Here is a 26,209-nt window from a genome sequence, read left to right on the forward strand (position 1 = left end):
ATACTAATCCATGTAATCTTTTATACTTCTTTCATCCCCGTCCTTCAGAAAATTCCTGTGAGAACAGAACAACAAAATCAGTTTTGGAATCATTTGTGCCGTCAGGCAGAATACAAGTCTAGTTAACATATATACTGCAAGCATTGAGTAATTGGTTTGATTTGTGGCCAAGATAAGTTTTGGAGAGGATGGGGTAGGCAGCATTCAAAGCATAATTTCAAAAGTTCTGTCAGAAGTTGCCTTTTTTATTTTCTTCTCAGTAACAAACAGTTTTGTTTGTTATTAAGAATCAGTAGTTCTTTGATGCCAACATAGAAAAATACTTCATTTTGGTGTTGGTGCAGAGTCATTAAACCACCTCGGGTGCTTTAGTTGCATAAGCTTGTTCAAAAGCAATCTCACCATTGGTACCCACAGGAATTAAATTACAGTGCTAAATGCAGCATGGAGTGCAACTCCTGCCACCTGATCATCCTGTATCCTGGAGTGCTACTTTCTCTTTGTGATAACCATGTTCCTGGTTATGTTTCCAATTAGGCTTGTAATTCCCATTGAGAATGTGAATTATTCTCTACTACCCTCTTGAAAAGTCAATAACCTTCTGTACATAATGTTCTCTTTCTTCTTGACTCGTTTTCAGCATGACTAAAATACAAGCTGCTTGCTCAGGCTACAATCAGGTCGTTCCTGTGTTTGTTTGCTATGGATGATATTAGATGATGATGCAGTTTATAGTCACAGACTCTGAAGTGTATCTTTTACATACACTTTCCTCTTGCTTCGTAAACTCTTGTTTTCATTTTAGAAATGTGCGAAATGGTTCTGACAGGTCAAGGGAGAAAGGAATGTTCTTGTCTCTCTAGATGTTTCCCTTCTTGAAATACCGTCCCTGACATTTTGAGCATTAATTTTAAGCAGTGGAATAATTGTGGTGGTATGACTTAATACATCAGAAGTGGTTGGCTTGAGTCCTGATTTTGTATAAAAATACGAATGTATTTTGTATGAAAATACAAATGCAATAAAATTAAAATATACAAATACAAATGCATTTGTAAGCACAAACTCCTTCATTTCCCTAAGCTTCTCCCTTTATATTTTTCTTAATTTCTGAATACTAAGCAAATGACGAGGGAGTTGGATTGTAATGGAGAGAATTTCTCTTGAGTATGAAGATAGATTAATTGTATCTTGTTCCTGTCAGTCATTTTGGTGTTTACAACACTATTTAAAGTAATGGATTGTTCTATGAGAGCAAGCCATTTATACAACTTTCACTTCATGCCAAACTCAGATTAAGGAAGAAAGAAGTAATCAGAGAGGACGAGCGTGATTCCCCATCAGTGAAGAAGAGAAGAATATATGCCTTCACAGTAGTCCTGAAATTATGCATCTTTGCTAAATTTTAATGTCCTAAATCTAGAAGCAAAGGAAAGCTAGTGTCTTGTCTTATTTTCTGTCAGAAAGATAACTGCTGTTGTTATTGTTAAGAGGAGATATTTTGAGCTGTCTTGGTGGGTAGCAAGTTTCTCTAAGACAGTGGCAATTACTTCCTAGCCCAAAGGAGCCTGTTAGTCTTTTGTCTGTGTTCATGTGTAGGATCACATTTTTAGTGTGTTACGTTATTTTGGGAAATACTCTGGTGGTTCAAAAAATGACAATTGTATTAATTTTATTTTGTCCATAATAATCTTTTCTAGATGCTATTTGGTACCAGATGTTGTATGAAGTAAATAATTTGCACAAATAACACTTGGAATGAGAGTGCTTTTGTCGAGTGACCAAATACATTATCTGTTGCTTGTATCACTTAAGCAAAATTTAATTTGCATTCAGAAAACCTATGACAATTTATTTTAAAGTTTTATTTTAGAGCAGCAGTTCTTTAGCCAGCAGTATTCTTTCTTTTTTATGTTTTGAGGTTTGATTCTTTGAAATTAAGGAAGCTATGAACCAAGACAAACTTCTCACAGCTGAGGCTTTTGACTGTGATATTATCACATACATTGTTCTCTGGGACTTCAAATAGCAACTTTGCCCTAATGGGGGCATTAATTGGTCTGCTCTTCTTAGCCACTGACATTTTTGAACCTTGTAGGTCCTTAATATATTTGAAGTTCTTCATCAAATATAAATAGCAGATGTCTAGTTCAATAGTTGTTGGGTGAAAATATGCACATGCAATTTTGTAAAGCTCATTTACCTGGAGGAAATTCTTGGATGTAATTTATAAGGTAGTTATCTAATGGAGGAGATCTAGTTTCCATAGATTTTGCTGAATAAACTCTTAAAGGAATTATGTGATTTGAACCATGATATGGGAAAAAGAGACAAAATATACCACATCAAAGTTAGAGTTACATTCAAAAGCAGCAGAAGAAAAACATAAAGTACCAACAACAGGTAACTGTCCTTCAGTCTGCCTTTACAGTCTCTTGATCAGTTAAAAGCTTTTTGGACTGAAGTCGACCTAGATATCCATATTTCTATTTCTGCACATTGAATATGTTGACTTTTAAATAAAGTCTTGTTATGTGCACTGAACTAGCAGAAATAGGTGGTCTATATTTGGATGGTTTATGTTCTCTTGTATGCTGAAGGTTTCAAAAATTTAAGAAAAAAAAATCCCTGTTTTTTCTGGTCATATTCTCTTACCCACACACACACCAAAAAGAAATAATTAAAAAAAAATTGTTCTTCTATATTAAAGTATATAAGGTAGTTTGATTTATTATTAATGAGGCACAAGCTGTGAGGATTATAGTATACTGATGACATTTAACTCTCTTTCATGTAGTTCCAGCTGATTAACTAGTGTAACTCAGGAGGAGGTTTAAATAAGAACTATCTGAGTTTTAACCAACAAAAATTCAAATCAACTTTTGTTGGGAAGAGGAAGCAGCTGAAAGAAAAGATAAGGTTTTGTATGAGAAACTTGTTCTTGATAACATATAGTTTAGGAATTTTGTTAAACATGAGCCTTAATTTGTTATCCCTCAGGGGATTTTGCAAGTCTTATATTTTTTCCTAGACCTTGTGGGAGTGAAGACAGTTAATGAATTTTTTTTCCACTGCTGTGCCTTTTGTTATTCTTTGGGTGAACTGATTATTGCTCTTCAGTTGACTGATATGGGAATGTAGCCTCGTTATATTTAAACTTGGTAATATGTATGAGTTTCTAGAGCATGAGTGTAGGTACTATTTTTAGTTTTTACATAAATAGAGTATAAAATTATGTAATATTTAATATTTCATTAAAAAAATATTACTTCTTCGCTGGTTTATATGCTTGAAAGTACACTTGTCTGAAAAGTAGCCATAGAAACTTTCAGTTTTCCCCCGTCAACTACCTAAAATAAAAATACTCCTACTTATTTTGATAATTAAGTTTTATTAAATCACATGGGCTTTGCAGATATTCTTCCACAGAACATTGAATATGGATACCCTCAAAACTAGCTTGTGTGCTGGAGGTAGGTGTGTTTCTCAATAGCTAGAAAAATGGTTGCATGCCAGAAAACTTCTTGAAAACTTGGCTAGAGCATTTGGATCTATTTTATCAAGTTGTAGCAGTGCAAGCTGAGGAGCGTTAGTCCTCTAAAGCCTATCAGGTAGTTTATTTAGATTTCTAAGTACTTGCCAAGTCTTCAGGAGTTTAATTGGGCTGTAGCTCACTGCAGGTTTCATTACCATAGTAATAGACACGAGGAGGGGAACAGAACCTGAATAAAGCAGAAGAAAATAGAGCTGGGAAGATGCCTTTATTGCAGCTAAAATTTCAATGTCTATTCTGTGTTCAAATGAATAAAATACAACACCCAGCATTTATATCTTTGGAGTTGCTCAAAGTGTGGAATCATGACAAGCTTGATATTGTGCATGAATAGGTTTAATTTTAACGTTTCCAGCTAATCGTCTCCTAATGTGGATTTACAGGTTCCATCATGTATGAAGGAATCTAGATGCCTAAAAAAAAATTTGAATTTATATTCTGTAGACAGGTTGCCTAAAAGGTAGATGCTCATGTTCAGCTTGGGTTCAGCTAAGACACTTGTGGAAGATGACTGGGAAGGGGAAATAACTTCTGCTGTGAAGCAACTGAAAGAGAAATGTTGGTATTTTGGTATGAATTATCAATATATTTTAAAGTTTGTTAGATGGACAATCATCTGGAATTTGAAGTAAATGCAATTGCTATTCTTGTAAATAACTAAACTATTAGTTTCAAAGCTTAGAATATTTCTCCAGCAGGACATCTCTGCCTGTTTGGTCTTAAGAAATTGTTAAAGTACAATCAGAGAAAAACTTTACAAAATAGGAATATTTCACAATATACTGTGCCATTTCTGTCATAAGTAAACATGAATTTTGACTGAAAAACTGTAAGAGTTAATCATTTTTTTCTATATTTGAAAGCTTTTAATCATTTACTGTGTCTTGGCAGCGTAACACTAGTTCTGAGAGGTGCCTTTTTATGAACACTTTCACCAAGTGCAATGAGGTAATAGTCACACAGTGTAGAACTAAAACTTGTTTTCCTATAACGATTTTGTTGAACAACAGAAAACCACAACCACCTTTAGAAGCAGAGAATGTGAGGGGTATTAAAATGTCTTTCAATTATATTTTCCAAACTGATAATGTAATGTTGTGCATTTATATGCTGATGAAGAGCCAGGCAGTACTTCAGGACATTTTATTAATTTATATTTTTGTTATGTGGTTTTTAAACCTGAAGAGGCATGGTTTAGAGTTTTGTTTCAGTTTCAAAGGATTGCTTTAAGTTCATGTTTTAAATTATTTCAGTTTTGCATTTACAAATGTTGGAGGTTTTTTATTACTCTTTTGGTGTGCATTGTAACACAAATAATTATTTTTGGAAGGGGGGAAGGAAAAATTCTCCTTTTGTGAGAGACTTTTCCCAGGAGTGTCAGTACACAAGGTTCTAAAGAATTGTCTGAGGCTTTACAGAGCAGAAGGTAACAATTGCTCCATTGATTCTCAAAAGGCATAGAAGCCTGTAGGCAGGACCCCCATTATGATCTGCCTGTAAAGAAACTGTGATTTTTTTTTTTTACTGGGGTGTTTGTTAAAGATTACCAATCTCCAGAATACTGAATTTCAAAAGCTAACTCTTTAAACTAGAAGAATAGAAGAAAGTGGTAACAATAGCTCAGTGACTATAGTCTGGTATTGTGCTCGCTTTTCTAACCCATACATCAAAAGAAAATTTCCCCCAGAAAGGGTGGTTTTGGGTGCACTGCTGCTGAGTCGTATATTATGTTTCGGCTTCAGGTTACAAAAACTATCATGTTTTGATGTACAGTCAGCAGTAGGATGCAAAATCTACCTCCTGGAAGGCTTCTGAATTTTTGTCGGGTCCTATCCTAAATATGTTATAATTAGAAACAATGCTTTCTGTTTTTCCTGTGCTGAGAAGTTGCTTGTCATTTGCTTAATTAGCTGCCAAGTCTTCAAGATTTTAAACTGGAAAAGTAGAACCTCACTCTCCAGTTCTGTAGTACCAGTAGGCAAAAGAATACTGAACTCCGCTGTTTTTGTCGCATTTCCTTGGAATATCATACATAGTTTTTTCAGCTGATTCAACTCGTCAAACAATATTGATCGTCTGTTGCTATTTTTTCTGTTCCCATAAAATCAGAATATGAATCCCCCACTTCCGCCACCACCTCTCTTGTCCGCTGCGATCATTGCATCGGCCTCTGCTGGACCGCAGTCTGCAGGTGTAATGCAAAGGCCTCCATCAGGACCAGCTGACCAAATGGCACATTTAAGACCACAAACTCGTCCAAGTGTGTAAGTAAAATTGAGACTTTTTGCCAGTCAGAAAAATGGAATAAGATCAGGAACTTCACATGTGCTTATATCGTGCCAGCTGGCTGTGTTCTGCTAGAATGCCCAGAAAGCCAAGCATACAACCCAGAACAGAAGCAACAGAAGATAAATAAAGGTGATGACCCCTAGCAGCATTCATACTAAGGGATATTTATGTCTTAGGTAAATATAATCAGCTGTTGCTGTGTATGGAAAGGACTTGCTTCAAAAATATGAAGTATTTATCATGCAGAAGATGAATGAATCCTCAAGTTAGTGATGAAGACTGTATAACTCACAAGTGGCAAACTCTGGAGTGAATTTATTCAATATTTTCTGTTATGTGTGGAATGAAAAGGCTATTCTTGTATGGAAAACTTATGCCAAAACACAAAAAGCGCTGTATTTCATTTGGACTGTTACATTAGCATGTCATTGTCAGACTGCTTGTGTAAGTTGCATCTGAAATTTGACTGAAGATTCTACAGTTCAGTTAATTAGTGGGTGGCAATTTGAAATGAAGGCAGAAAGCTGCTAGTTAGCATTTTGTCTTCACACTTGTAATATAAGCAAATGTGCGTCATTCTTCTGGATAAAAATATTTTATATATTAACATGTGCTGCTGACAGCATCTTTCTTCTTGGAAACTTCTTTGTGTGCAGCTTGGAGAATAAGGATGATGAAAGAAAAAATAAAATTCAGGAGTGGCTGAACCATCTAATAGGACACATTTGAATAATACAGGGACCGCTTTTGTTCTGTGTCTCTATTTTTATCTTCCCACCGGGTTTCCTCCCACTCCAAAAGAGCGGTCTCCTTGTGTAGCAGGTGCATCTGGATTTGGGCTGTTCCTTTGGTGTCACGCATTTTAACACTGCTTCTTATGGATTATTGTGCTTAGTGCAGTTAATCAAGTTCCCATCTCATTTATTCCCATCCTCCATCTTCAAAGGGTTGCTCTATGTGAGGATACTAATGAAATTTGGAATGATTTAACTAAAAGGGAAGTTAATGAACACCAATTAAAGCACATCAGTTGCTTTCCCGTAGAGCTTCAGTATGTGGCTTTGTAGCTCTCCCCTGAATCATGTACCTGTAAAGCCTTTTGTTGCTAATGTGTCATACGTTGTCTTTAAAGCATATTTTGAACTTGCTTTACCAGGCACCTATATTGCCTTTAAAGCATTTTTGCAGGTAATGCAAAGTTTCCTGGGTGGACGAGGAACAAAAATATAATGCAAAAAGGAGAAGCATGGAGTTAATGCTGTCATTACTGTGCAGCACAAGAGACAATTTTGATGAGAGGAGGTTTTGTAAAGCCGCATTTTTTACCTTTGGCATAAAAAGAGGAGTGGGAAAGACTGGCATTTTAAGTAATTGTGCGTGCTTTTTAAAAAAGGGGCTATTCTACCTGTCTGCCCTAGTTGATTACTTCTTGTGAAAAGTATATTCTTTTTGGGAAAATGTGATTTATGAGAATGCTATTTCCCATAGGCCTGCATCTATAATTATGTAAACATTTTTATATAAATGGTTTAAACATTTGTCTTATGTTCAAACTATGACAGAAAATAGAACACTGTGGTGGTTAAAACAGTATCACTTTTTAATGTGATAATAGGAAATTGTGCAATCTTGTTTGAAGACTTCCCTAGGAATACTCCAGCATGCAACTGCAGGAGCTTTGGTTTTATTTTTACTTCTTTTTTTTTTATTCCCTAAGAATATATTTTTAAAAAGAAAAAATATAAAATGTTTCTGAACTCTCACTATGATTTCAGATGCACTATGTTATGCATTAATGTTGCTTAGAAGGAGAAAAGGAAATAACCTTTACAAGTTAATAACTGCTAGCTACTTTACCCGTAGACTTCAAATTCTAGTAATGTATCTTTTTTGGCACTGCAGTTGCACAGGATGATTCCAGTTTTGCACTTGGAAAAGTAGTTCTGATATTGATCTTCCACTCCCAACTAACAAAACTTCTCTGTGCTCCCCACCTCTCCCAAAAAAAACAAATAAGTTGACATGTTACAAAGCATAAGAGATCCCAGAAGCAGATGTAGGGACAGAGAAGTGGGATATGCTGGGATCTGTAGCTGATAAACACCTGTTTAATTAAGTTCACTAACTTAATCTTATCAGAAGCATTGTACATTACATTAAAATGCAGTTAGGACGTTATTCTTAGTGGTCATTGTTTCTCTTAATAATGCCATAACTTCGGTTTTAATATTTTAAGAGTATGATGGATCGACTAACACATAACCTTTTCTGCCCTGCCTTCTCATCTCTGGCTGAACTTTCTGCCAGAAAACACAAGTGGTGCTTTCAATGGCTTAGGTTTATCAATTGCATCTACTTTCTCGTCTTTTAGGTATGTTGCCATATACCCTTACACACCTCGAAAAGAAGATGAACTGGAACTGCGGAAGGGAGAAATGTTCTTAGTGTTTGAACGCTGTCAAGATGGCTGGTTCAAGGGAACTTCCATGCATACAAGCAAGATTGGTGTTTTTCCTGGAAATTATGTGGCTCCAGTTACAAGGTATATTTTTATATCAGTGTCTAAACAGTTTACCTATTTTCAAGTCTAAAATGGTTCTGTTCTTGTATTTGATGCTAAAATTGCATAATAGAAGAGCTGTGGGTTTTAGCAACTAGCTCATTTTTCAGTTGTGTTTTAGTGTTTTGCTTTTAATTTTGGCAGGACGGTGACAAGTGCATCACAAACAAAAGTTCCAGTGTCTACTGCTGGCCAAACGGGACGAGTGGTAACTATGGTCAGCCCTTCCACTGCTAGTGGGACATCTCAGAAGCTCCAGGGGAATGGCGTGGCCGTGAACTCCAGCACAGTACCCACAGCTGTGGTTTCTGCAGCGCATATCCAAACTAGTCCACAAACCAAGGTCCTTATGCACGTGACAGGACAGATGACAGTCAACCAGGCTCGCAATGCAGTTAGAACAGGTACAAAAAAAATAAATTAAGAAAAAAATCAAGCTCTTTCTGTGTGGTACACAAACTGCAGGGTCTGTCTGGGCAAATGACTGGAGTCAGGGAATACGTAAATATGTGCTGGGTTTTTTAAAGGCAGTTTTTATGTCATTCTTTAGAGTGGAATGCTTTCTGAAATGACCATATATCTCTAAATTGTTGAATCTTTTCTAATTCTCCTCTAAGCAACTGTGTGTATATACATACTCCTATTGTTGGGAATTTATATGCAATAGTTTTAGGTGGAGTTTTTTTTATTCCAGTGGTATCTGGGATAGGGGCATTCTTTGAGCTTTCCCACTCATACGCAATTCATATAGTAATAAAAGTGATAAGAACATCTGAGTCATAGCTTATTTTTTTGTGTTAACTGCATAACAGCTACAGATTGCTCTAATTTAGCATTCACTTTTAAATTCTCTCCTAACATCTTTGAAGATCTTTAGCATTCATTTCTTCTTCATTTTTAGGGCTCTGGCTCCGGGTTGGTTCTTAGGCATTCCAGTTTGTTCTCTAAACCTGACTGCAACTTCTTTCAGCTTTGACTCTGAAACACTAAGGCTATACTGGCTTCAAGATCTGTGCCATCTCTGTCATAAAAACCTGTCTTTCTGACAGTTATAACTCTGCCTTTACTGTCTGGGGCAGGCCACATCATAGTGAAACATGCCTTCTTGTTATTTAAACCCAGATCTGAAAATATTGATAGTGGTGTTTTCAAGAGTTTTTGTTTACCAAATCTATGCACTCCTCTGTGGATTTGCCAGCCTAGGAAAATACCACACAACTGCAGCCTGGAGCCTGATCTGTTCCAGTTGCTTCTAGGGTCTCAAAAGAAAAGAAAAAAATAGCCCATTTTAAACCATCCCAGAGTTGCCTTTGACAGCCTTAAGTTTGGAGTCTAAGATATCTTGGCTGAGAGGGTCAAGACAAAGGTTTTTTTATCATGAGACTCTTACTGGCAGAGCAGAAGAGAAAGCAAAAGACGCAAGTGTTATTATCTGATATCCCCTCGAGGATGATTGTTTCTTATGGTCTCAAGATCCATGAATTAGCCCACCCCCTCTTCAGAGCCATGCATCTCCTCAAGCACCCTGTGCATGTTCAGACGTCAGCACCAGGTTCCTTTTGGAGATAGGTAGGATATGTACATATATCTTAAAATATTTTGCTTCCTTAATTGGCCTCATCTTCCTCCAGCCTGATCTTAGGCTGGAACAGATGTGATAGTCCTTTGTAACAACTTTATTTTTTACCTTTGAAGATAACCAGGTGCTATTGGCAGCTGGTAAGAGAAACTAAGCAAAGCATCTGTGCTTTCCTGCCTCTCAGGCACAGGAGGTTTCACTCTAAATTCTTCTTTTGAGCTCCCTGGAAGCTTGCAAGTGACAGCGGAAAGGAGAAAGCTCCTGTGGGCTCCAGAGGCCTCTCTTTCCCCTACATCTCTGCACCGTTGTCAGGATGAATAAGCTCTTACAGTTCCATTCAGCTGGAAAACATAACAACATATTTCTCACCAAATTTTCAGGTCCAAAATGGAAAAATCAAAGGGGCTGCACTCTCTTCTTGGGGAGCTTAGCACTGAATTGCAATGTAAAGGTGTACTGTTCAGTCACAAATACAGATCTGTGCCTTATAAGGGCCTGAGAGCTGAAGCAATAATGGTTGCTTTATGTTGAAATGTTACAGAGAAGTTTGTAGTCAGCATCTGAAATGTGATCATCTGGAGTTTTCCGTAGCACCTTTGCTGAGTGTTCGTCTCTTGATCCGGCTTCACACATCAATGCTGCGTTTTGCAGGGCTGTTCGTCAGTTTCGGTTTAGCTCAGGACTTCAAGGGCGCTTCTTCAAATGATCTTAGTGAGACATCGCTTGACATGATCCTCACTGAGGGATTATGTAGTGTTTGACTGAGAGAAACTGGGAAGAAAATGTATATTCTGCCTATTTCATTGAAGGATGAACTGTATGAAAATGGGGTGACTTGAAGCGTTTTTCCTACGGATTCCATGAGGGATAAGAAAACCAGAAAGCTATACCGTGCTTGTACTCCACTGATTGCATAGAAGTGTAGACATATCTTGAAGAATAGCAGCTGCTTGTAAGAAAACTGATTTTCTCTGTTGAACAAAAGGCAGTGTTAATAATTGGTTTTTACAAAAAAATATCGCTGCGCTCTCCTCGTCTTCCTTTTTTGAAATCTTCATGGTACTCAGGAAGTATCTGCTACAGAGGAAGAGGTTACATATTAAAAAATAGACATAGCATTAAATGACGCTTTCTTTTTAAGAAAGAATTTGTGTTTCTTATCGTAGAGATTGTAATTGGGTGTAATACTGTAGGAGTGTTACATCAAATTAGTGAACTTTGTCAGTCTTCTCTAATATACTGTTGATGCAATCTAGCCAAATTAGCAGGGGAATTTGTTGAGAGCAGACTAAAGAGAACACGTGCTGGAGGCTTCATTCCAGGATATCACTTGTAACAAGCCTGAAAGTCTAATTAGTATCTGAAAAATCAGGGTGAATTGATACATTAGAGATGTGCTTGCACCAAGCTAGAGGGGTGGCCCCTCACTAGATACTAAGTTTCAGAGTATTTGAAAGAAAGAGGCTGTGCAGCCCTGGGATGCTGCATTTTGCTTCATATTATTCAGGTCAGATGTCTGCACTTCATACCACTCAGTATTGCAGAGATACCCAAGCTGTTGAAATGACCCAAAAGCGTGTATGGTTGACCATATAACTATAGTGTTAATAACAATGTTGCTTCTTGGGAAGGATAAACTACACTTTGCTCTACACTTTGCCAGGTTAGTGTATTCCTGGCCATGCTGTTCCACAGCTTCCAGGGTAGATGTTCCTTTTATTTCACAGGGGTATGAGCAAATCCACTTCTGTATTTAAACATCCCAAGAGACAGTAGCTTACGTTTTCAGAGAAACCGCTCATAGCAGTAATTGCCACTGTACTTATTGTTTGAAAGACCAACTAAATCTGTTGTGGATTTTGTGAATAGTTTAGGGAAAACAATCCAATTATATTTTTAGCAGCTTCTGTAAGGAGTGCCTGTTCCTACATTGTTTTATGTGCCCTGACAACTACACAGCAAATTAAAAGGAACAAACAAGTTCCAGGCAGGATTTAGCTAGCTCTTACAAACTAAAATGTAATCTTCACTTTGCATCTCTATCTGCATGTGAAGCATTTTACTTGGCAGCTTGGATTTCTTCACAACAGTTGCAGTGCTATTATTTTTCTGTTGTATACTGGTGCAAGTAGTGTGGCATACACTACTTCTTCATTCTGGCGAGGTAAATTTGATGCTGTGAAATATGTTGTTATAGTAATATAAATTGAAATCATGAAGGTAGAAAGGAAGCTTCTTATGACTGGTTAGCTATAACGCAGTCACTACCTCATTTTGTGTGTCTTGTGAAAAAATGAACTCTCTCACATTTTATTCTTTTGTTCTAGTTGCCGCACACAGCCAAGAAAGACCTACAGCAGCAGTCACACCCATACAAGCACAGAGTCCAACATGCCTTATTCCTGCAGCTGTGATCATTCCCCACCACTCTGTTGCCTCCCAGCAGCTCCAGCCGCAGCTTCCAAATACTGCTGCTTACGTCACGTCTGTGAATGTGAACCGCTCAGCCATCCCGCTGGCGTGTGCAGCAGCTTCTTTGAATTCTCCCAACATTGCTGCTTCATCTTTGGAGGGGGATATGAGTGGGAGAACCGTAAACACTCACCCTGGAGCTCCTGCATCTCCAGAGAGTGCTTTAGCAGCTGCTGGAAATGCTGCTGTCAGTAAAGCAGACAAGGATGGCAAAGTGAGTAGAGAATAAAATCACTCCTTTGAATTATCACATTTTAATTGGGCAAACTTTTAAGAGATCCATATTTTTTTCTTAGATTTGCTGAATAACAGCATTGCAAGGTTTTTAAGACTGAACCTGAACTCGGGCAGCCATTTTGTGACCTCAGCTATGGGAAGATTTATTCTTGGCCATACAAGAATAATGTAGGATAAAATCCAGAGCAGACCTTGGAGAAGGGTTGAAACAGGGTAGCAGGTTCATGCCTTAAGTAGAATAAACAAAAGGTGAATGGATAAAGTTCAGAAGAACTATTAGATTGACTGTTGGAATTTTAAGTATTTTGTTTTTCTTTACCTGCATTCATTTTCCTGAGTGCTTTACAAAGTTGTATGGTTAGCAAATGTTACCAGTAAGTATCCCTAAGTACACTAATAAACCTGTAACGCAAAAACACCACCAACAAACAAAACCCCAAAGCAACCAACCAAAAAACTACTACAAACTTGCAGAAACATCAGAAGTTCAGTCTAGTAAAATAAACCTAATGATTAGTGAAAATCAGTGTTCTTTTAGGTTGCTTGTCTTACTAAACAGACACACTGAGAGATTATGAAAAACACATTACCAGCAATGTTTATTGGCCAAAGAGAAGAAGAATGTAACCCTGTCTTTTCTAAATGTAGATCAGTAGGGTCTGTAGTGATTCTGCTTTCCTTCCTTCTATTTGAAGTATTTTCCTCTCTGTTTAAACTCATTCTCACTGTCCAACAAGCCCTGTAACTGTTATATTGTAGGCAGAAGCACTCCTCCAGCTTTCTAACTGGTTTTGGTTTACAATTGTGGTGCAGTTAGAAAGGGTTTTTTTTTGTCCTTTTGATAATTTTCTTTACATCTCAAATGTTTTATACTTTACTACTTTTTACCCACATGCACTCCTTAATTAAGTTTGTGAAGGTTTTAATCATAGGCTGTACAGGAATCTCACCCACTTTTAAATTATTTTTGTTGATTATTGTTGAATGGAGGTACCTAGAACTTCATTTTTCAATTACTTTAGCCATAGCCACTGAAATCAGACTGAGCTGCCCTTTCGCAGGGCTTTTAGAAAACTTATTTATAGTTTAAGGTTAAAGATGCTAACATATGTGAACTGTGTTAATTTGAGTTTCTCGTTTTCTTTCACGTTTGCTAGGCAGCAGTTCTTTGCTGAAATAGCTTTAAGTTGCTGGAGACTTGGAAGAAGGGCAGGGGATTTTTCATTCACAGTTCACCAACTCCACTGAATCTCAAACTACAATAAAAAATATCACATTGGTCGTGCTTTTCTCTTTCTTTAGTTAAGTAGCTTATTTTTGTCTCCAGGGCTTACAATCTGGCACCTCTCATAAGCACGAAATTCACTCAGTCAAAGGGTTGGTAAGAAGATCACTGCCACACCCCTTAAAAAAAATACAAGAAACACAAAAGCTACTTAAATAATTCTCTTCAGGGTAAGTAGTAGTCTTCAGGGATTCCTGTCTGGACAAGCAAAAAGTATGTTTACAATTCTTCCCTCTAGCAAAGTAGCAAAACACAATACATTCCCCTTATGGCAAATTTCTGTTAAATCACGAAGGTCTTCCTTACTGAGGGAGGATAAATAAAAGACACTTACCTAAACAGCAGCCCCCAGGGCAGACTTTTTTCCCTGCTTGGTTTGCAGTTACTCTTTATGCCTTCCTAGAAACTTCCCGTGTTAACAAATGTTTTACTTCATAGATTCCTGTTGTGGGAATCTAACTCCTCACTCCTTTTTCTAGAGAACCTTTTGGGCCAGTGCCTTGGCTTTTAAGGTAGAGAGCTAAGAGAAAGGACTTTTAACTAAGAGAAAGGACTTAGCCAGTTTATGGTCTACATGGCTTCGTGTTTTCCTCTTCAGAGTTTTAATAATTATCTTTCTCTTTTATCGTGTTCATGATTATCTTTTGTAATGTGTACATTCTCTAATATCTCCTCATAATTTACCGCGTCCTGTCTGATTGCGATGGCATCTGTCAGAAGGAGGTGTTTGACTCTTCACTGGAGACTTTTGTTCTAAAATGAGTCACTGCCTTTGGTTTACAGAAAGAAAAAAAAGGTTTGCTGAAACTGCTTTCTGGAGCATCCACTAAACGCAAGCCCCGATTGTCACCTCCAGCGTCACCAACGCTGGAAGCTGAGCAGGCAGCCGCAGAGCTAGCACTGCAAGGTGCAGTCGGGCCAGAGGTTCTGTCAGCAGGAGGTCACAGCAAGGCTGGATCCTGTCCCACCGACAGCGAGGTCTCAGCGCCGGCACAGGACGCTCTGCATCGGAAAACAAGTGCCCTGGATTCCTCTGTTCCAATCGCGCCGCCGCCTCGGCAGCCTTGCTCATCCCTGGGCCCAGTCCTGAACGAATCCAGGCCTCTTGTCTGTGAAAGGTAAATACGCAACATTGCTAGACTCAGGAAAACCAAAATTAAAAAAAAAATCTAGTCTCTGACATTTGCAGTGTCTATTAGAACTGCTTAAAAATGCTAAGATTTTGTAGCAAAATGAAACTTCTTTTTTAACAATGCTCTATATGCTTTTCAACCAACACTCATGTTTATGTTTGTTTACTTTTTGTGTTACTCTGAGGCTTTGAAATGAATAAACACTCTAATATGGTGATCACAGGCCTGGTATGAGAACTGAGGTAGATAAAATAGACTTCCTATTTAGCAAAACATAAACACATTATAATATTGCATTCATGAATATCAGGTTTAAGATTATTAGCAGTACATAATTGTGAACCTATATATACGGTGAACGAGATAGTTATCTATTGGTACACTTGATATGTGATTTCTTGAGATGTTGCAAAGATACTTTTATTACCTGAATGCCCTGTTACTGTGCACTCCACGTAGCCAGCTGTAGGGCAGCCTCTGCGTCATGGCAAGTGAGCCTGAAAAACACACAGTCACCTGGGCTCTGAAATGGCCAGGCAGTTGCTTTAAAATTCTCTCATTTTTCCTTCGTGTTCACCTATTATTTTCAAATTTCCAAGCCCTCAGCAGATTGCACAGACTGTTAAGGAAGTGGCAGTTTTCTAACTATTGTCTCTTTATTATTCCTGGTAATAGACAAGCAACATGATGAGCGTCATAGGATTTCTTCTGCAGTAGCTACAGGATTCTGTGGTGTACAGAAGAAAAATAGTGGAGTTGCAATGTTAACAGCTCTAGGACTGAACTGACTCAATGCTGACTGTTGTAGGCTTTGTTCCGATACTATTAACACATGATGTGTCAGCATACTGTTAGATTTCCAGAAGCCCATTGATCTTCAGCTACATCTATGTATTAAGAGCCAGACAGTGTATGTTTCTACTTCGTCTTTTATTTGACTTACCTTCAATGTTTTTAAAAGATTATTACTGCTTCTATGCATTTTCCTAGCAGAAAATGTCTATTTCCTACTGAATTTCTGAAGTAGGTCTACACTTACAGATGAAAAATAAAAACTGACAGACTTTTCTTTAAGAATAACATAATTTATTTTCACATTATCTTAATTCTGTTTGGCATGGTAATATGTTTTTATGCTTAGAATGTGAAAATAGTATCAACTTCATTCTGGCATGACCAGCTGATATTTGTGCAAAGCGATTTGTAGCTTCAAAAAAAGTAATTTTTTCATTTCTGTGATGGAGACTTTTTTTTTTCGCTCAGAACAACTTACAGAAAACAATGCTGTATGTTTTTATTGATCTAGTAATAACATACACTCAAACATTCTTTTTACTATATCTCTGTATCCTTACTGTTATTTAAGTAATTGCTACCAGACAAGTACTACCATAAAAGATCACTCTCTGCAGTATTCAAGCAGTGTATTTAAATAGAATTTCATCTGGGTTCTCTTTTTCCTTTTCAGGGCAGGGTTAACACTTTTTTTTCATGCTGATCTGCTCTTGTGATGTTTCCATTTCTTTAGGCTGAACTGCTTAAAATGTGTTGCTTAATAATACTTACCACTTACATTGTAGTCAGTATCTTCAAAGTAATTTATAAGCATCAATTAATCTGCATCAGTCTGTAAGAAGAGGTGGGTAAGAAACACACTGATGATGCAGTAGTGTCTGCAGTGGAAATTTGGGGTTGAGGAGGAAAACATTCATGACGATAAGCTCAACAAAAACCTGAGGAACAGAGGAATCTCCTGCTAAGATTATTCTGCTCTCAGGTGTCACACAGGCTACAGCCTGTTTGGAAAAAGAAACGGTGTGCTATCTGTTCTGACTCTGGCTTTGTAGTATAATTATAGTGGCCAGGTTTTATCTTCAAAGATGACTGGAGGATTTAGGAGTCAGGCTCTTCTGAGTATTCTGCATCAATTAGGAGCAAAGTAGCTGGCTCAACTCTGGATGGCACTTGAAAATGTTCCTGGTTTTGGATACAGAGTTTTCCCCAAAGTCCTTCCTCCAAGACACAGTAGCAAATTCTTATTCCAGTCTCACTGTTTCTTCCTTCACGAGAATTGCGGGTTGTCTTGGAGTGCCTCTTTCTTGTATGTTCTACAGAAAACTGGAAGTAAAAGTTACGAACTTGTTACCAGTCATTCAGAATAAATGCATGGACGTTTGATTTGCTTGATAGCAAACAAGCTCTTTGTGTCATGGATTTGCAGATGTATACTTAATACTGGTGGACATTTCTCTAAAGGAAGGGAAGATGATGACATTCCCTTCTATCTTACTATTGCAGATCTCCTCTGTAGCAAACCAGTAATTTAGTTCCATTTCTATATCCACTCCTCCCCTGTGAACTAGGTCATTTGCTCACTGTGGTCCATGGTCCTTCATATCTTCCTCGTACAGAGGGAACAGAGAAGTTAAAAAGAAATTTCAGCCAAGCCTTGCTTCCAGTTTGGAGAATTCCTGTCACCTGAGATGTTTCAATGGTGTTCAGTTGTTTCTTCTGATTCTTCAGCCAAGACACAAGTTGTCTTGGGGTGTTGTGATTTCTTGTATTGATGCAGCACTGATGGGGCCAAGGATCACTGGGGGGCTCCTGGGGGAGCCATGTTATGCTATGAAATCAGAGTAATTTGTTTATCTAAGTGTTTTAGTTTTTTCCATGTCAAGAGATAGAAGAATATTTCAAGTTTTTTTTTCATGAGCTCTCTCTTTTAGAGGGAAACATTGATCAAATAGCCTCAAGTTTTAAAGCAAATATACAACACCATAGTAATAAACTTGCCAGCACCCCACAGTGGTATTAAAGACCTGAAGTTGAACCCAAATCCACATCACTGCATATCCCAAACTGTCATATGAATCCTTCATCCAGTCACAGTGAAGCACAGCAGTAGTTTAGTTCTGTGATTAAAGAGACCTGAAGTCATTTTATCCACCACAAACTGGGTGGTGTTAACATCTGCTTCCAGTGAGCAGGCCCGTGGCTTTAGAGGGCAGCAGGTTTTATTGCATCTGGCAGCATTTAGTGCCATTAATTAAATGCTGGGAATCAGTCTGCCCTACATGGGTGTTGAGTATCTGTAGGAGTCAAGGCACCTGCTCCACAGGCAAGAGAGCTGCACAACAGCGGGGCATGGGCGACCTGAAAAGTAAAAAGTCAGAATGTAAGAAAAACTAAAGCAAGAAGTTGAATAATAAGTCTGAATTTAAATTGTGTAGTAATAGTAATTCCAACTTTCTGTGTTTTCCTCAGCTAAAATTTTTTGCATGTTAGAAAATATTTTTATCCACTCGGTGATCGGGAAAACCACACGTAATTGTCCAAAAATCAACTGAAAATGGGTGGGAGGTATTTTGTGTCTAGTGAAACACAGCAATGAAGAAAGGGAAAAACACATGAAAGATAATATTTTTCATGCTGCTGAAAAGTGTGAGAAATGCCAATATTAAAAATGAAAGGTAGAATGAAGAAATGTGAAGAGAGACATATTAGGGATGTGAGGAAAGGACTGATGGCAAATATAGTGGCTGCTTCTGGGAAGCCAAAGCACTTTTATTTTGATAATATGAATATTTTATCACTAGCCGATGACAAAGCATTAGGCTAATATTTTGAAAATTAACAAAAATACTATAAGACAGTCAAAGAAAACAGAAAGAAGAAAATTCACACTGTGCAGTTGAGGCATATGTGAAATATTATAGGTTAGGTGATTACAAAAGATCTGCAAATTTGACCTTCAGACACTGGAAACATTGCAAATACTAAATAGGAAGATAAACAAGGAAGTGTCTTGGAAGATTGGAACATGTCAGAATGAACATCATTTTCCAAAACATAGGTCATGCTTAGTAAATGTGATTATTTTACTCCAGGGACCCGGCAATGAACCTCTGAGCTGAAGCATAAGCTTTTTACTCGGCATGAAATCGGTAGTTTTGGCAATATGTTGTAGATGATGAAATGGGTAATGGAAAAATAGTTTTTGTTCCGTAGCTGATCAAAGCTGATCTGAATAGAAAGCTGTGTGAATGTGTGATGAGTCTGGATCTGACCACCTCTATTTGGGCAAATAGAATTCGTAAAATGTGGCATAAAATGTGATGGTTTGTCTTTACAAAATAAGGAGGTGTAATTTAAAGGTCAAAGCCTGATGGGTTTCTTATTAAACATGGAAAAATATAGTAAAATAGCATTTTAACACCAGGAGTTTTGTGCTTTGTTTTAGACATTAGGTTAGAAGATGGATATCAAAATAGTTGGAAAGCTTAAAAATTAACAAGAAGGGCTGAATTACTGCAGTGTTGATGAGTTCGAAACTGTACGGGGAGCTCAGGAGAAGGGTATTTCTGCACAAGCTGGTGATCCCATAGGGAGGGCAAAGAAAAGATGGGTTGTTGCAGAGCTGTTGGTTTGAACTCTGAGGAGGCAGCAGCAGAAGCAGGTGGGGCAAGAACAGGCTGGTCTGTGGGTTCAGAAGGCAGAGGTTACTGACAGGCAGCATGAGAAACCAAAGCCAAGCTTGTTTCAAGTCAGTTGTTTACAGGGCAGCATTTGACAGAATGCAAGGCATGTAAGTCAGGTGTTCTTTCTTGAAACCCCTTTTTTGACAGGCTTTCTTCTGCATAAAACTAGTGCCATGTGTGTGTTATTTAGTGTGCCAGTTTAATTTTCAGCCTGAAAGCAACCTGTTTATTAAAATAGTAGAATTCTTCATAGCTTTATTGCAGTTCTTTATCTTTGGTATATTGTCCTGCCTGAGTAGAGGCTATTGTTTTATCTCAAGTAGTTTACAGTCTTAATTAAACTTACAGTCTATTAAAAGTGTTGGCTTCATATGTCCTAAGTTGGCATTAAAACCCAAGCTGCCCACAGCAGAAATTAGCGTGGCATCTGCCATGCTGCCTACTTTGAATGAGGAACATTCTGAAGCTGTACACTAATAAATCTTGTAATTGGCTTGGTAACTTCTATGAAGCATGAATCTCATAATTCCAGTGCTCTGAAATCTAAGAATTGTCATAACTGAAATAAAGTCATAGCTTATAAGTCACTAATAAATAATACTTGACAACTGATTAAGTCCTAATATGATTTGGTATACATGGATTTCCTAAGAGACTTTAATTATTTACACAGTGCTGCTACTCTTTTCTGAATACTTTTAACTGTATGGAGAGACTTCATTTTTGGGTTTTATGTTCTTAAGCAAAATGTACTATTATAGTATCTTTCTCTGTTTCAGTATTGCAGAATTAACTTGTATTATTATGTGTATTGAACTACAGCTGGTATTCCATGCTTTGCTGGAAGTATACTGTTATTTTGTGTTTTCATCAGATTGTTAATTTATTATCTTAATCTATTAAAATAAGAAAATCTTTTAAGATTACTAAGACAATAACCCAAATCTAGTAAGTAATACGTAATCTTCATCAGTGCAAAGTGAAATGAGCAGATTTTAACTGGAAATTAGATTTTGTCCAGCAGATCTCCTAGCACTGCATTTAAGGCTCTTAACCTTAAAAGCTTTCGAATTCTACAGTCAGACATGGATTCTATTTGACTTCAACATGCAGACGTTATTGGTTGCATAACTAGACACTGAGTTTTAAGAAGTTGACACAATTGTCTGTATCACCTACATTTTAGGTTTATGTGAACTCAGACTATGATAGAAGAGATTGAGTGGTGTTATGCATGTCTAAAAATAGAGGTAGAAGAGTGTAGCCTCTTTTTAATGTGCTCATATTTGAAAAGTGTGGAAAACTGATTTTTTTTTTGTATCAGGTGCTTAAGAAAATTGTTGAGTTGAACACTTTTAAAAATGTTTATTTTTAATATGGTAGAACAAAAATTGCGCAACTGTGTTCAAATAAGATGGCATGCATTCTATCCTGAAAAGCTTATAAGATAAACAAAAGCAATTTAAAACAGCAATGCAAATTAATAGGTTTTGTTAGTTGCTTATTTTTGTTCTGTTGCTTTTCTTAAGATCCTTCCCTGGGATAGCATCACACTAAACATAGCATACACTTGGAAAATTCTGCCAAGTTACTGCTCTGAACGCTGTGATCATTGTTGAGTCATGCTGGCTGGAAGAGTCCGCAAATTTATATCCACGAATATCTTTACAATTTTCTCCTGTTATTTAACCATTTAATGTATTTTTACAGGAATCCGGGTGAAAAAAAAAACCTACTTGATAGGAGATGCATACATTTGACTGATATTCATTATGTTGCTGTTGTTGTTTTCTGTTTAAGATGTACTTAACTTTTAAGTTGTTATGTACTCAGCAATCGGTTCTAGGCAGTTCTCTGTTTTGATAAATTGTAACATGCACAGAAATATTTTTAAAAGCATTGCTTTAAAACGAAGCTAAATTAAGGTGTCTTTTCCTAATTACACAGGTACAGGGTTGTGGTATCCTACCCTCCTCAGAGTGAAGCGGAACTTGAGCTGAAGGAAGGTGACATTGTTTTTGTTCACAAAAAACGCGAGGATGGCTGGTTCAAAGGCACCCTGCAGCGAAATGGAAAAACGGGCCTTTTCCCCGGCAGCTTTGTAGAGAACGTTTGAGAAGATTCATCCCAAGAGCTTCAGATCCTACTGTACTGTACAATAGCACAAATATTTTACCAGAAAAAGCACAGTCATAAAATATTTTCAAATGACTGTAATGTAAACAGAAATCTGCATATTTTTACAGTGTCTATAGCACAATTACACCAGCGAACAAGGAAGATGAAGGCATCTGCTGGTTTTATCACTTTGGATTCTTAAGTGTGACGTGTGCCTTGTACTGTCTGATTTATTATATAGAGGAACTTTGTTTCCCCAAGTATGTTACATAAATGAACAATTGTTTACAAGGCTGTAACTAATTTATTCTTGTTTTTTTTTAAAACTTGAATTTTGTGTAATAGCTAAAATTCTTGTGACTATGATTTTAACAAATTATTAATTTATGAAAGAAAAACTAAGGGGAAGCTGGATTCTCTCCTTATGAGCAAGCAATTATATCTGATAAAGAGCCTCCCATTTATCCTCTGGACATTTTTCCCCTGCTGTGTCTGACAGTGGAGTAAGTCTCTGTTTTATGAGTTAATGTTGAGTGCTGGTGATGTGGCGTCAAATAGAATTTGCCAAGTGGGGAAAAAATGTGAATGTTGTTCCTTGGACAGAGAAAAAAAGAAAAAGAAAAAGAAAAAAAGAAAAAAAGTCAGTGGTCTTCTTGAGTCTAGTTCTGCTTCTTCATAAATCACCCAAGTAGAGTAATGTTTCCAGGAGGCAAAGATGTATTTGAACAAATGAATGAATTCACCATCTCAAGGTTAGGATCATCTCAAGGTTAGGTAGGAGTGCCAATAAGAAATTCTCTATACCTTCTGTTTATGTAAGAACTTGGCTATTTGAACAAAGCTTAGCTTTGTATATTTGGCCAGTTCTTTGGGCATTTAGCGCTCAGGATCCAACAAAATGGAAAGGAATGTTAAAGCCCAACACTTAGAATGATGATATCTTGCAAATACTTGTTTGATAAGACTGAATTTAAAAATAAAGTTATAAGTTGTACTAAATGTCTAAAAATGCCTAAAAAGTGTAATTTTGCTGTGTTTTCTTCTCAAACTGATCTGCATGGCCAAGAGATGTTTTAAAATGTCTGAGCAATAGTGGTGGTAAGTGATGCACTTGTGTTAAAGTAAAAGGCTGTATGAAACACTGTGAAAACTTTACTAACTTCTTAACCATTGCTACTTTGCTATGTTCTGACCATTTATTTGTCTTGCATGTGTTACTCAGTTCTTGCAGTAATATGACTGTGCATGGCTGGCATTTTCCATTCCGCTTTCCTGTTGCTGGATTATTTGGCTCTGGAAGTTTCCCAAAAGCCACTTGACCAAAACTAGTGAGCAACTCGCCTTCAACCAGAGGAGGTGTCCAGTGTTTAAATCATTGATAGAATATTTTAATGTCCTTGCAGCTGGTGGATATAACGAAGGCAGCCTGCAAGAAAAGTGCTTTTAGTCTTTCAGGGTTTTGTTAAAAATTTGACACTGGTGAACACACACGCTACTCAGCTGAACTTGTTTTGTATTCTTATTTTATTATGTGATGATAGCAGTTTAGCGGTCGTTTTTGCAAGACACTGAGCACCGTCATCTCCAGTTAAATCTGATGTAATTTGGCTGTTATTCAGCACTTTACAAAGGGAAGCCAGTAGTGTGATTCAGTGTCACACAGTACACAGAAAGTGATGAAAAAGCACACAGCGATGTGTTAAATCCTTATAATTTTTTTGAAGCTATACATTGAAAATATAAAACGTTAATGACAAGGATTTCTTGCAATATCAGGTAGTATAATGATGGTCTTAAAAATAAGAAAAAATATATCTATAAATATATATAGTTGGACATGACAGCATTCCCGAATTAACCATCTCTCTGAAACACTGTATAATTCAGTTTTTGCATTTTTAAATATGTTTAAATAGTTTACTTGAATATTCATGTAATATATAAAAGTTTTGTGAAATGAATTTTAGTTAGAAAGAAGCTGATATCAGCTTTTGTCAGCATAAATTGGCACTAGTGTGTCATAATATCCTTATTTTGGAAAATTTAGTGCATTTTATATTAAAGACTACTAAAGGTTAATTTTTTTCTATCTCTACTCTCCATATTTTAAACTAAGTGACTAAGGTACCTCTATTAATAGAATTTAATGGTGTAAAGTCAGTTAAAAGTCAGCTGTTAATCCAATAGTTCTGTTAGATGGCATACATTTTTAATTGATTTTTTTAACATTAAGTAAATGTTTGTAAAAAGGGCTTTTTACATAGCAGTACAACAATGACAAAAATGCAGTTTCTCATGCCTTTTTGTGATCTTTTATCGATTATTTTTTGGTTTTGGCTGGGATTAATTCAGTGTACAAACAGACAAACCCTGTGCATTTGCTTTGTGTAATTCCATAAAAAATTTTGTAAGGTATTTTATATCTATGTTTGAAGTCCAGTGAATGTTAAGTGTTTGATTTACTATGTTAAACTTCCAATCCTAATAAATATTTTCTTAGCAAACAGCTAAATCAAAATGTGTATGCAAACATTAAACATAAATTACTTGTAAAAAATTTGCCAATAAAATTACCTGAACTGAATTTCAGAATTCATAGGAGGATATTTCTGCTCATAGAGAAAAAGTCTTCAGACTCCATAGCACTAGAAGTCGGGAAAGTTGAATATAACGCAAAAACTGTGGAGAGAACTGAGGATCTCATCTCCTTCCTTCTGCAAGTAGCTTCGGAAGAGGTAGGTAACTTCCATCTCCACCTGATCGTGACTGACTAGCTTGGTCTTGTCAACAGCATATCAGGTGCAGCGGAGCTGTAAAGTGCTTTTCCTAGAGGAAGAAGCGTCTGGTGTAGTGGATGCGCCGTGTTTGTGTTGAGAGAGAGTCCCCAGCCCTGCGGGTGAAGCATCTACCCAGTCTTTCTCTGAGGGCAAAACTGGTGGTAAGAAACTCATTTGCCCTGAAGAAGTTTGCTGCCTGTAACTAGGCAGTAACTGCCTGACTGGGAGATATTCCTGATTTGAATGTGGTTATGTGTCTACTATAGATCTGTGGCTGCTGGGAAAATGGTAGAAAGTTAATCCTAAAAGTGTTTGCAAAAGTGTTTAGGGTCTGTAAATGTTTCAGCTACTGTTAATAGGCTCCTTGTTACCTAAGACTGACCAGGGCCTAGATTCTGCTAGCAGTGAGTGCCGCAGCAATAAGTCCTCTTTGTAAAGAGGGAACATCTAGTCTAACTTCCCTTCATTAAGGGGGAAGGAGGCAGGGGGAAGCAACATGATTGGTAGAAATGCAGAATAGAGAATACAGAAAAGCAGCTTTGTTTGTTTTTCAGAATTGTGATCTGACATCCTTGTGTCTGTAGGAGAAAAGTATGCACAAACATCATGGCTGTGCAGCAGAAGTAAGACTATTTATTTGTGTAGGGTTGGTTTTTTTTTTTTGGTATTGTAATTGTTGAGTAATTCTAATATGTGTCTAACATATGGCTTGCCCAAGATACGTGCAGTGCTGTTCACCCTGACTTCGTTACCTCTGCCTTATAGCAGTAAGGACACTTAGGATAGTTTTGCATAGGCTGAAAAATGTGGCTTCTGAGCATTCTGACTTTTTTCACAGAGCTGGCAAAATGTTCTAACTGGCTTGATCTTTCCAGTAGCTTTAAGCAAATGTGTTTAAAGGTGTATGGTTACTTTAATGAAACACAAGAATCCACTTGTCTAGTTAAAAAGATTTGTGTCTGGCATTACTAAAACTCCTACAGTATAGTCTTTCATATATATGCACAATAAATAGTGATGCCACTGGTTTCTGTAGGACATGCCAATGCACACATCGTCTTTGGATTTTTACCACTAATCTGCAATGTTTATACTTCTCAGATCACTCTCAGGTGCTCTTTGCCTGCATTTTGATAAATGGTTAATGGCAAATCTTACTGCAGATTTGAAGTTTGACTTGAACAAAACCAGTGTCATAATACTTTGAAATGACTTAATCATTCATAAGTGGCCTACTCAAAATATTTGGATATAGAAACAAAAGAGCTGAGAAGGGTGATGGTGGATGGTGAGGGCATGGACACTGAATGTGGGGAAAAACTGGGAAAGAGAAAAGGATTTGGAAAACCTCTATATGGGACCTGAGTCTTAGGTAACTTGTTTGTGATCTTACCTCAGTTGCCAGGGTAGAGTGCAGCTCTATGAAAGGACCTAAAAGGAACTTGGATGTCTAAGGCTGAAAATGCAGCCCTCAGTCTTTACTCAGTCTCTTAAGCTTTTATTTGTTTGCTGCTTGTGTCTATTAATAGAAGAACTGCTGTTGTGGTAGACCCGAGCTGCATCATTGTCCTCATGTCTAAACACATCTGAAATCTGAAACTAGGCATCTGTATTCCTGAATTACCTGAAAGGCTTGACATGATGGGTGTGCTTTGAGAAGCACCGAGTTAAATAAAAAACACAACAGGAGTTGCAGGTTTGCATTGATAAACAGGGGTAGTGTCCACT

At 37.2% G+C, this 26,209-nt stretch overlaps 1 protein-coding gene across 2 annotated transcripts in view; it reads left to right on the forward strand.

Moving 5' to 3' along the window:
• The window catches only part of SH3RF1 (SH3 domain containing ring finger 1), an 87,418-nt gene extending 63,130 nt beyond the window's left edge, over positions 1–24,288 (forward strand). For both annotated transcript variants that reach the window (XM_065061356.1, XM_065061357.1), the window contains exons 7-12: positions 5,663–5,817; positions 8,214–8,384; positions 8,547–8,806; positions 12,309–12,667; positions 14,759–15,093; positions 21,534–24,288. In XM_065061356.1, coding sequence (XP_064917428.1) covers positions 5,663–5,817; positions 8,214–8,384; positions 8,547–8,806; positions 12,309–12,667; positions 14,759–15,093; positions 21,534–21,702 — 1,449 coding nt within the window. In that variant the 3' untranslated portion in view covers positions 21,703–24,288. The remainder of the gene's footprint in view (positions 1–5,662; positions 5,818–8,213; positions 8,385–8,546; positions 8,807–12,308; positions 12,668–14,758; positions 15,094–21,533) is intronic.
• Positions 24,289–26,209: the final 1,921 nt, after the last annotated feature.

This window comes from Columba livia, chromosome 4 (assembly GCF_036013475.1).
Source record: "Columba livia isolate bColLiv1 breed racing homer chromosome 4, bColLiv1.pat.W.v2, whole genome shotgun sequence".
In the NCBI taxonomy this organism is placed as follows: domain Eukaryota; kingdom Metazoa; phylum Chordata; class Aves; order Columbiformes; family Columbidae; genus Columba; species Columba livia.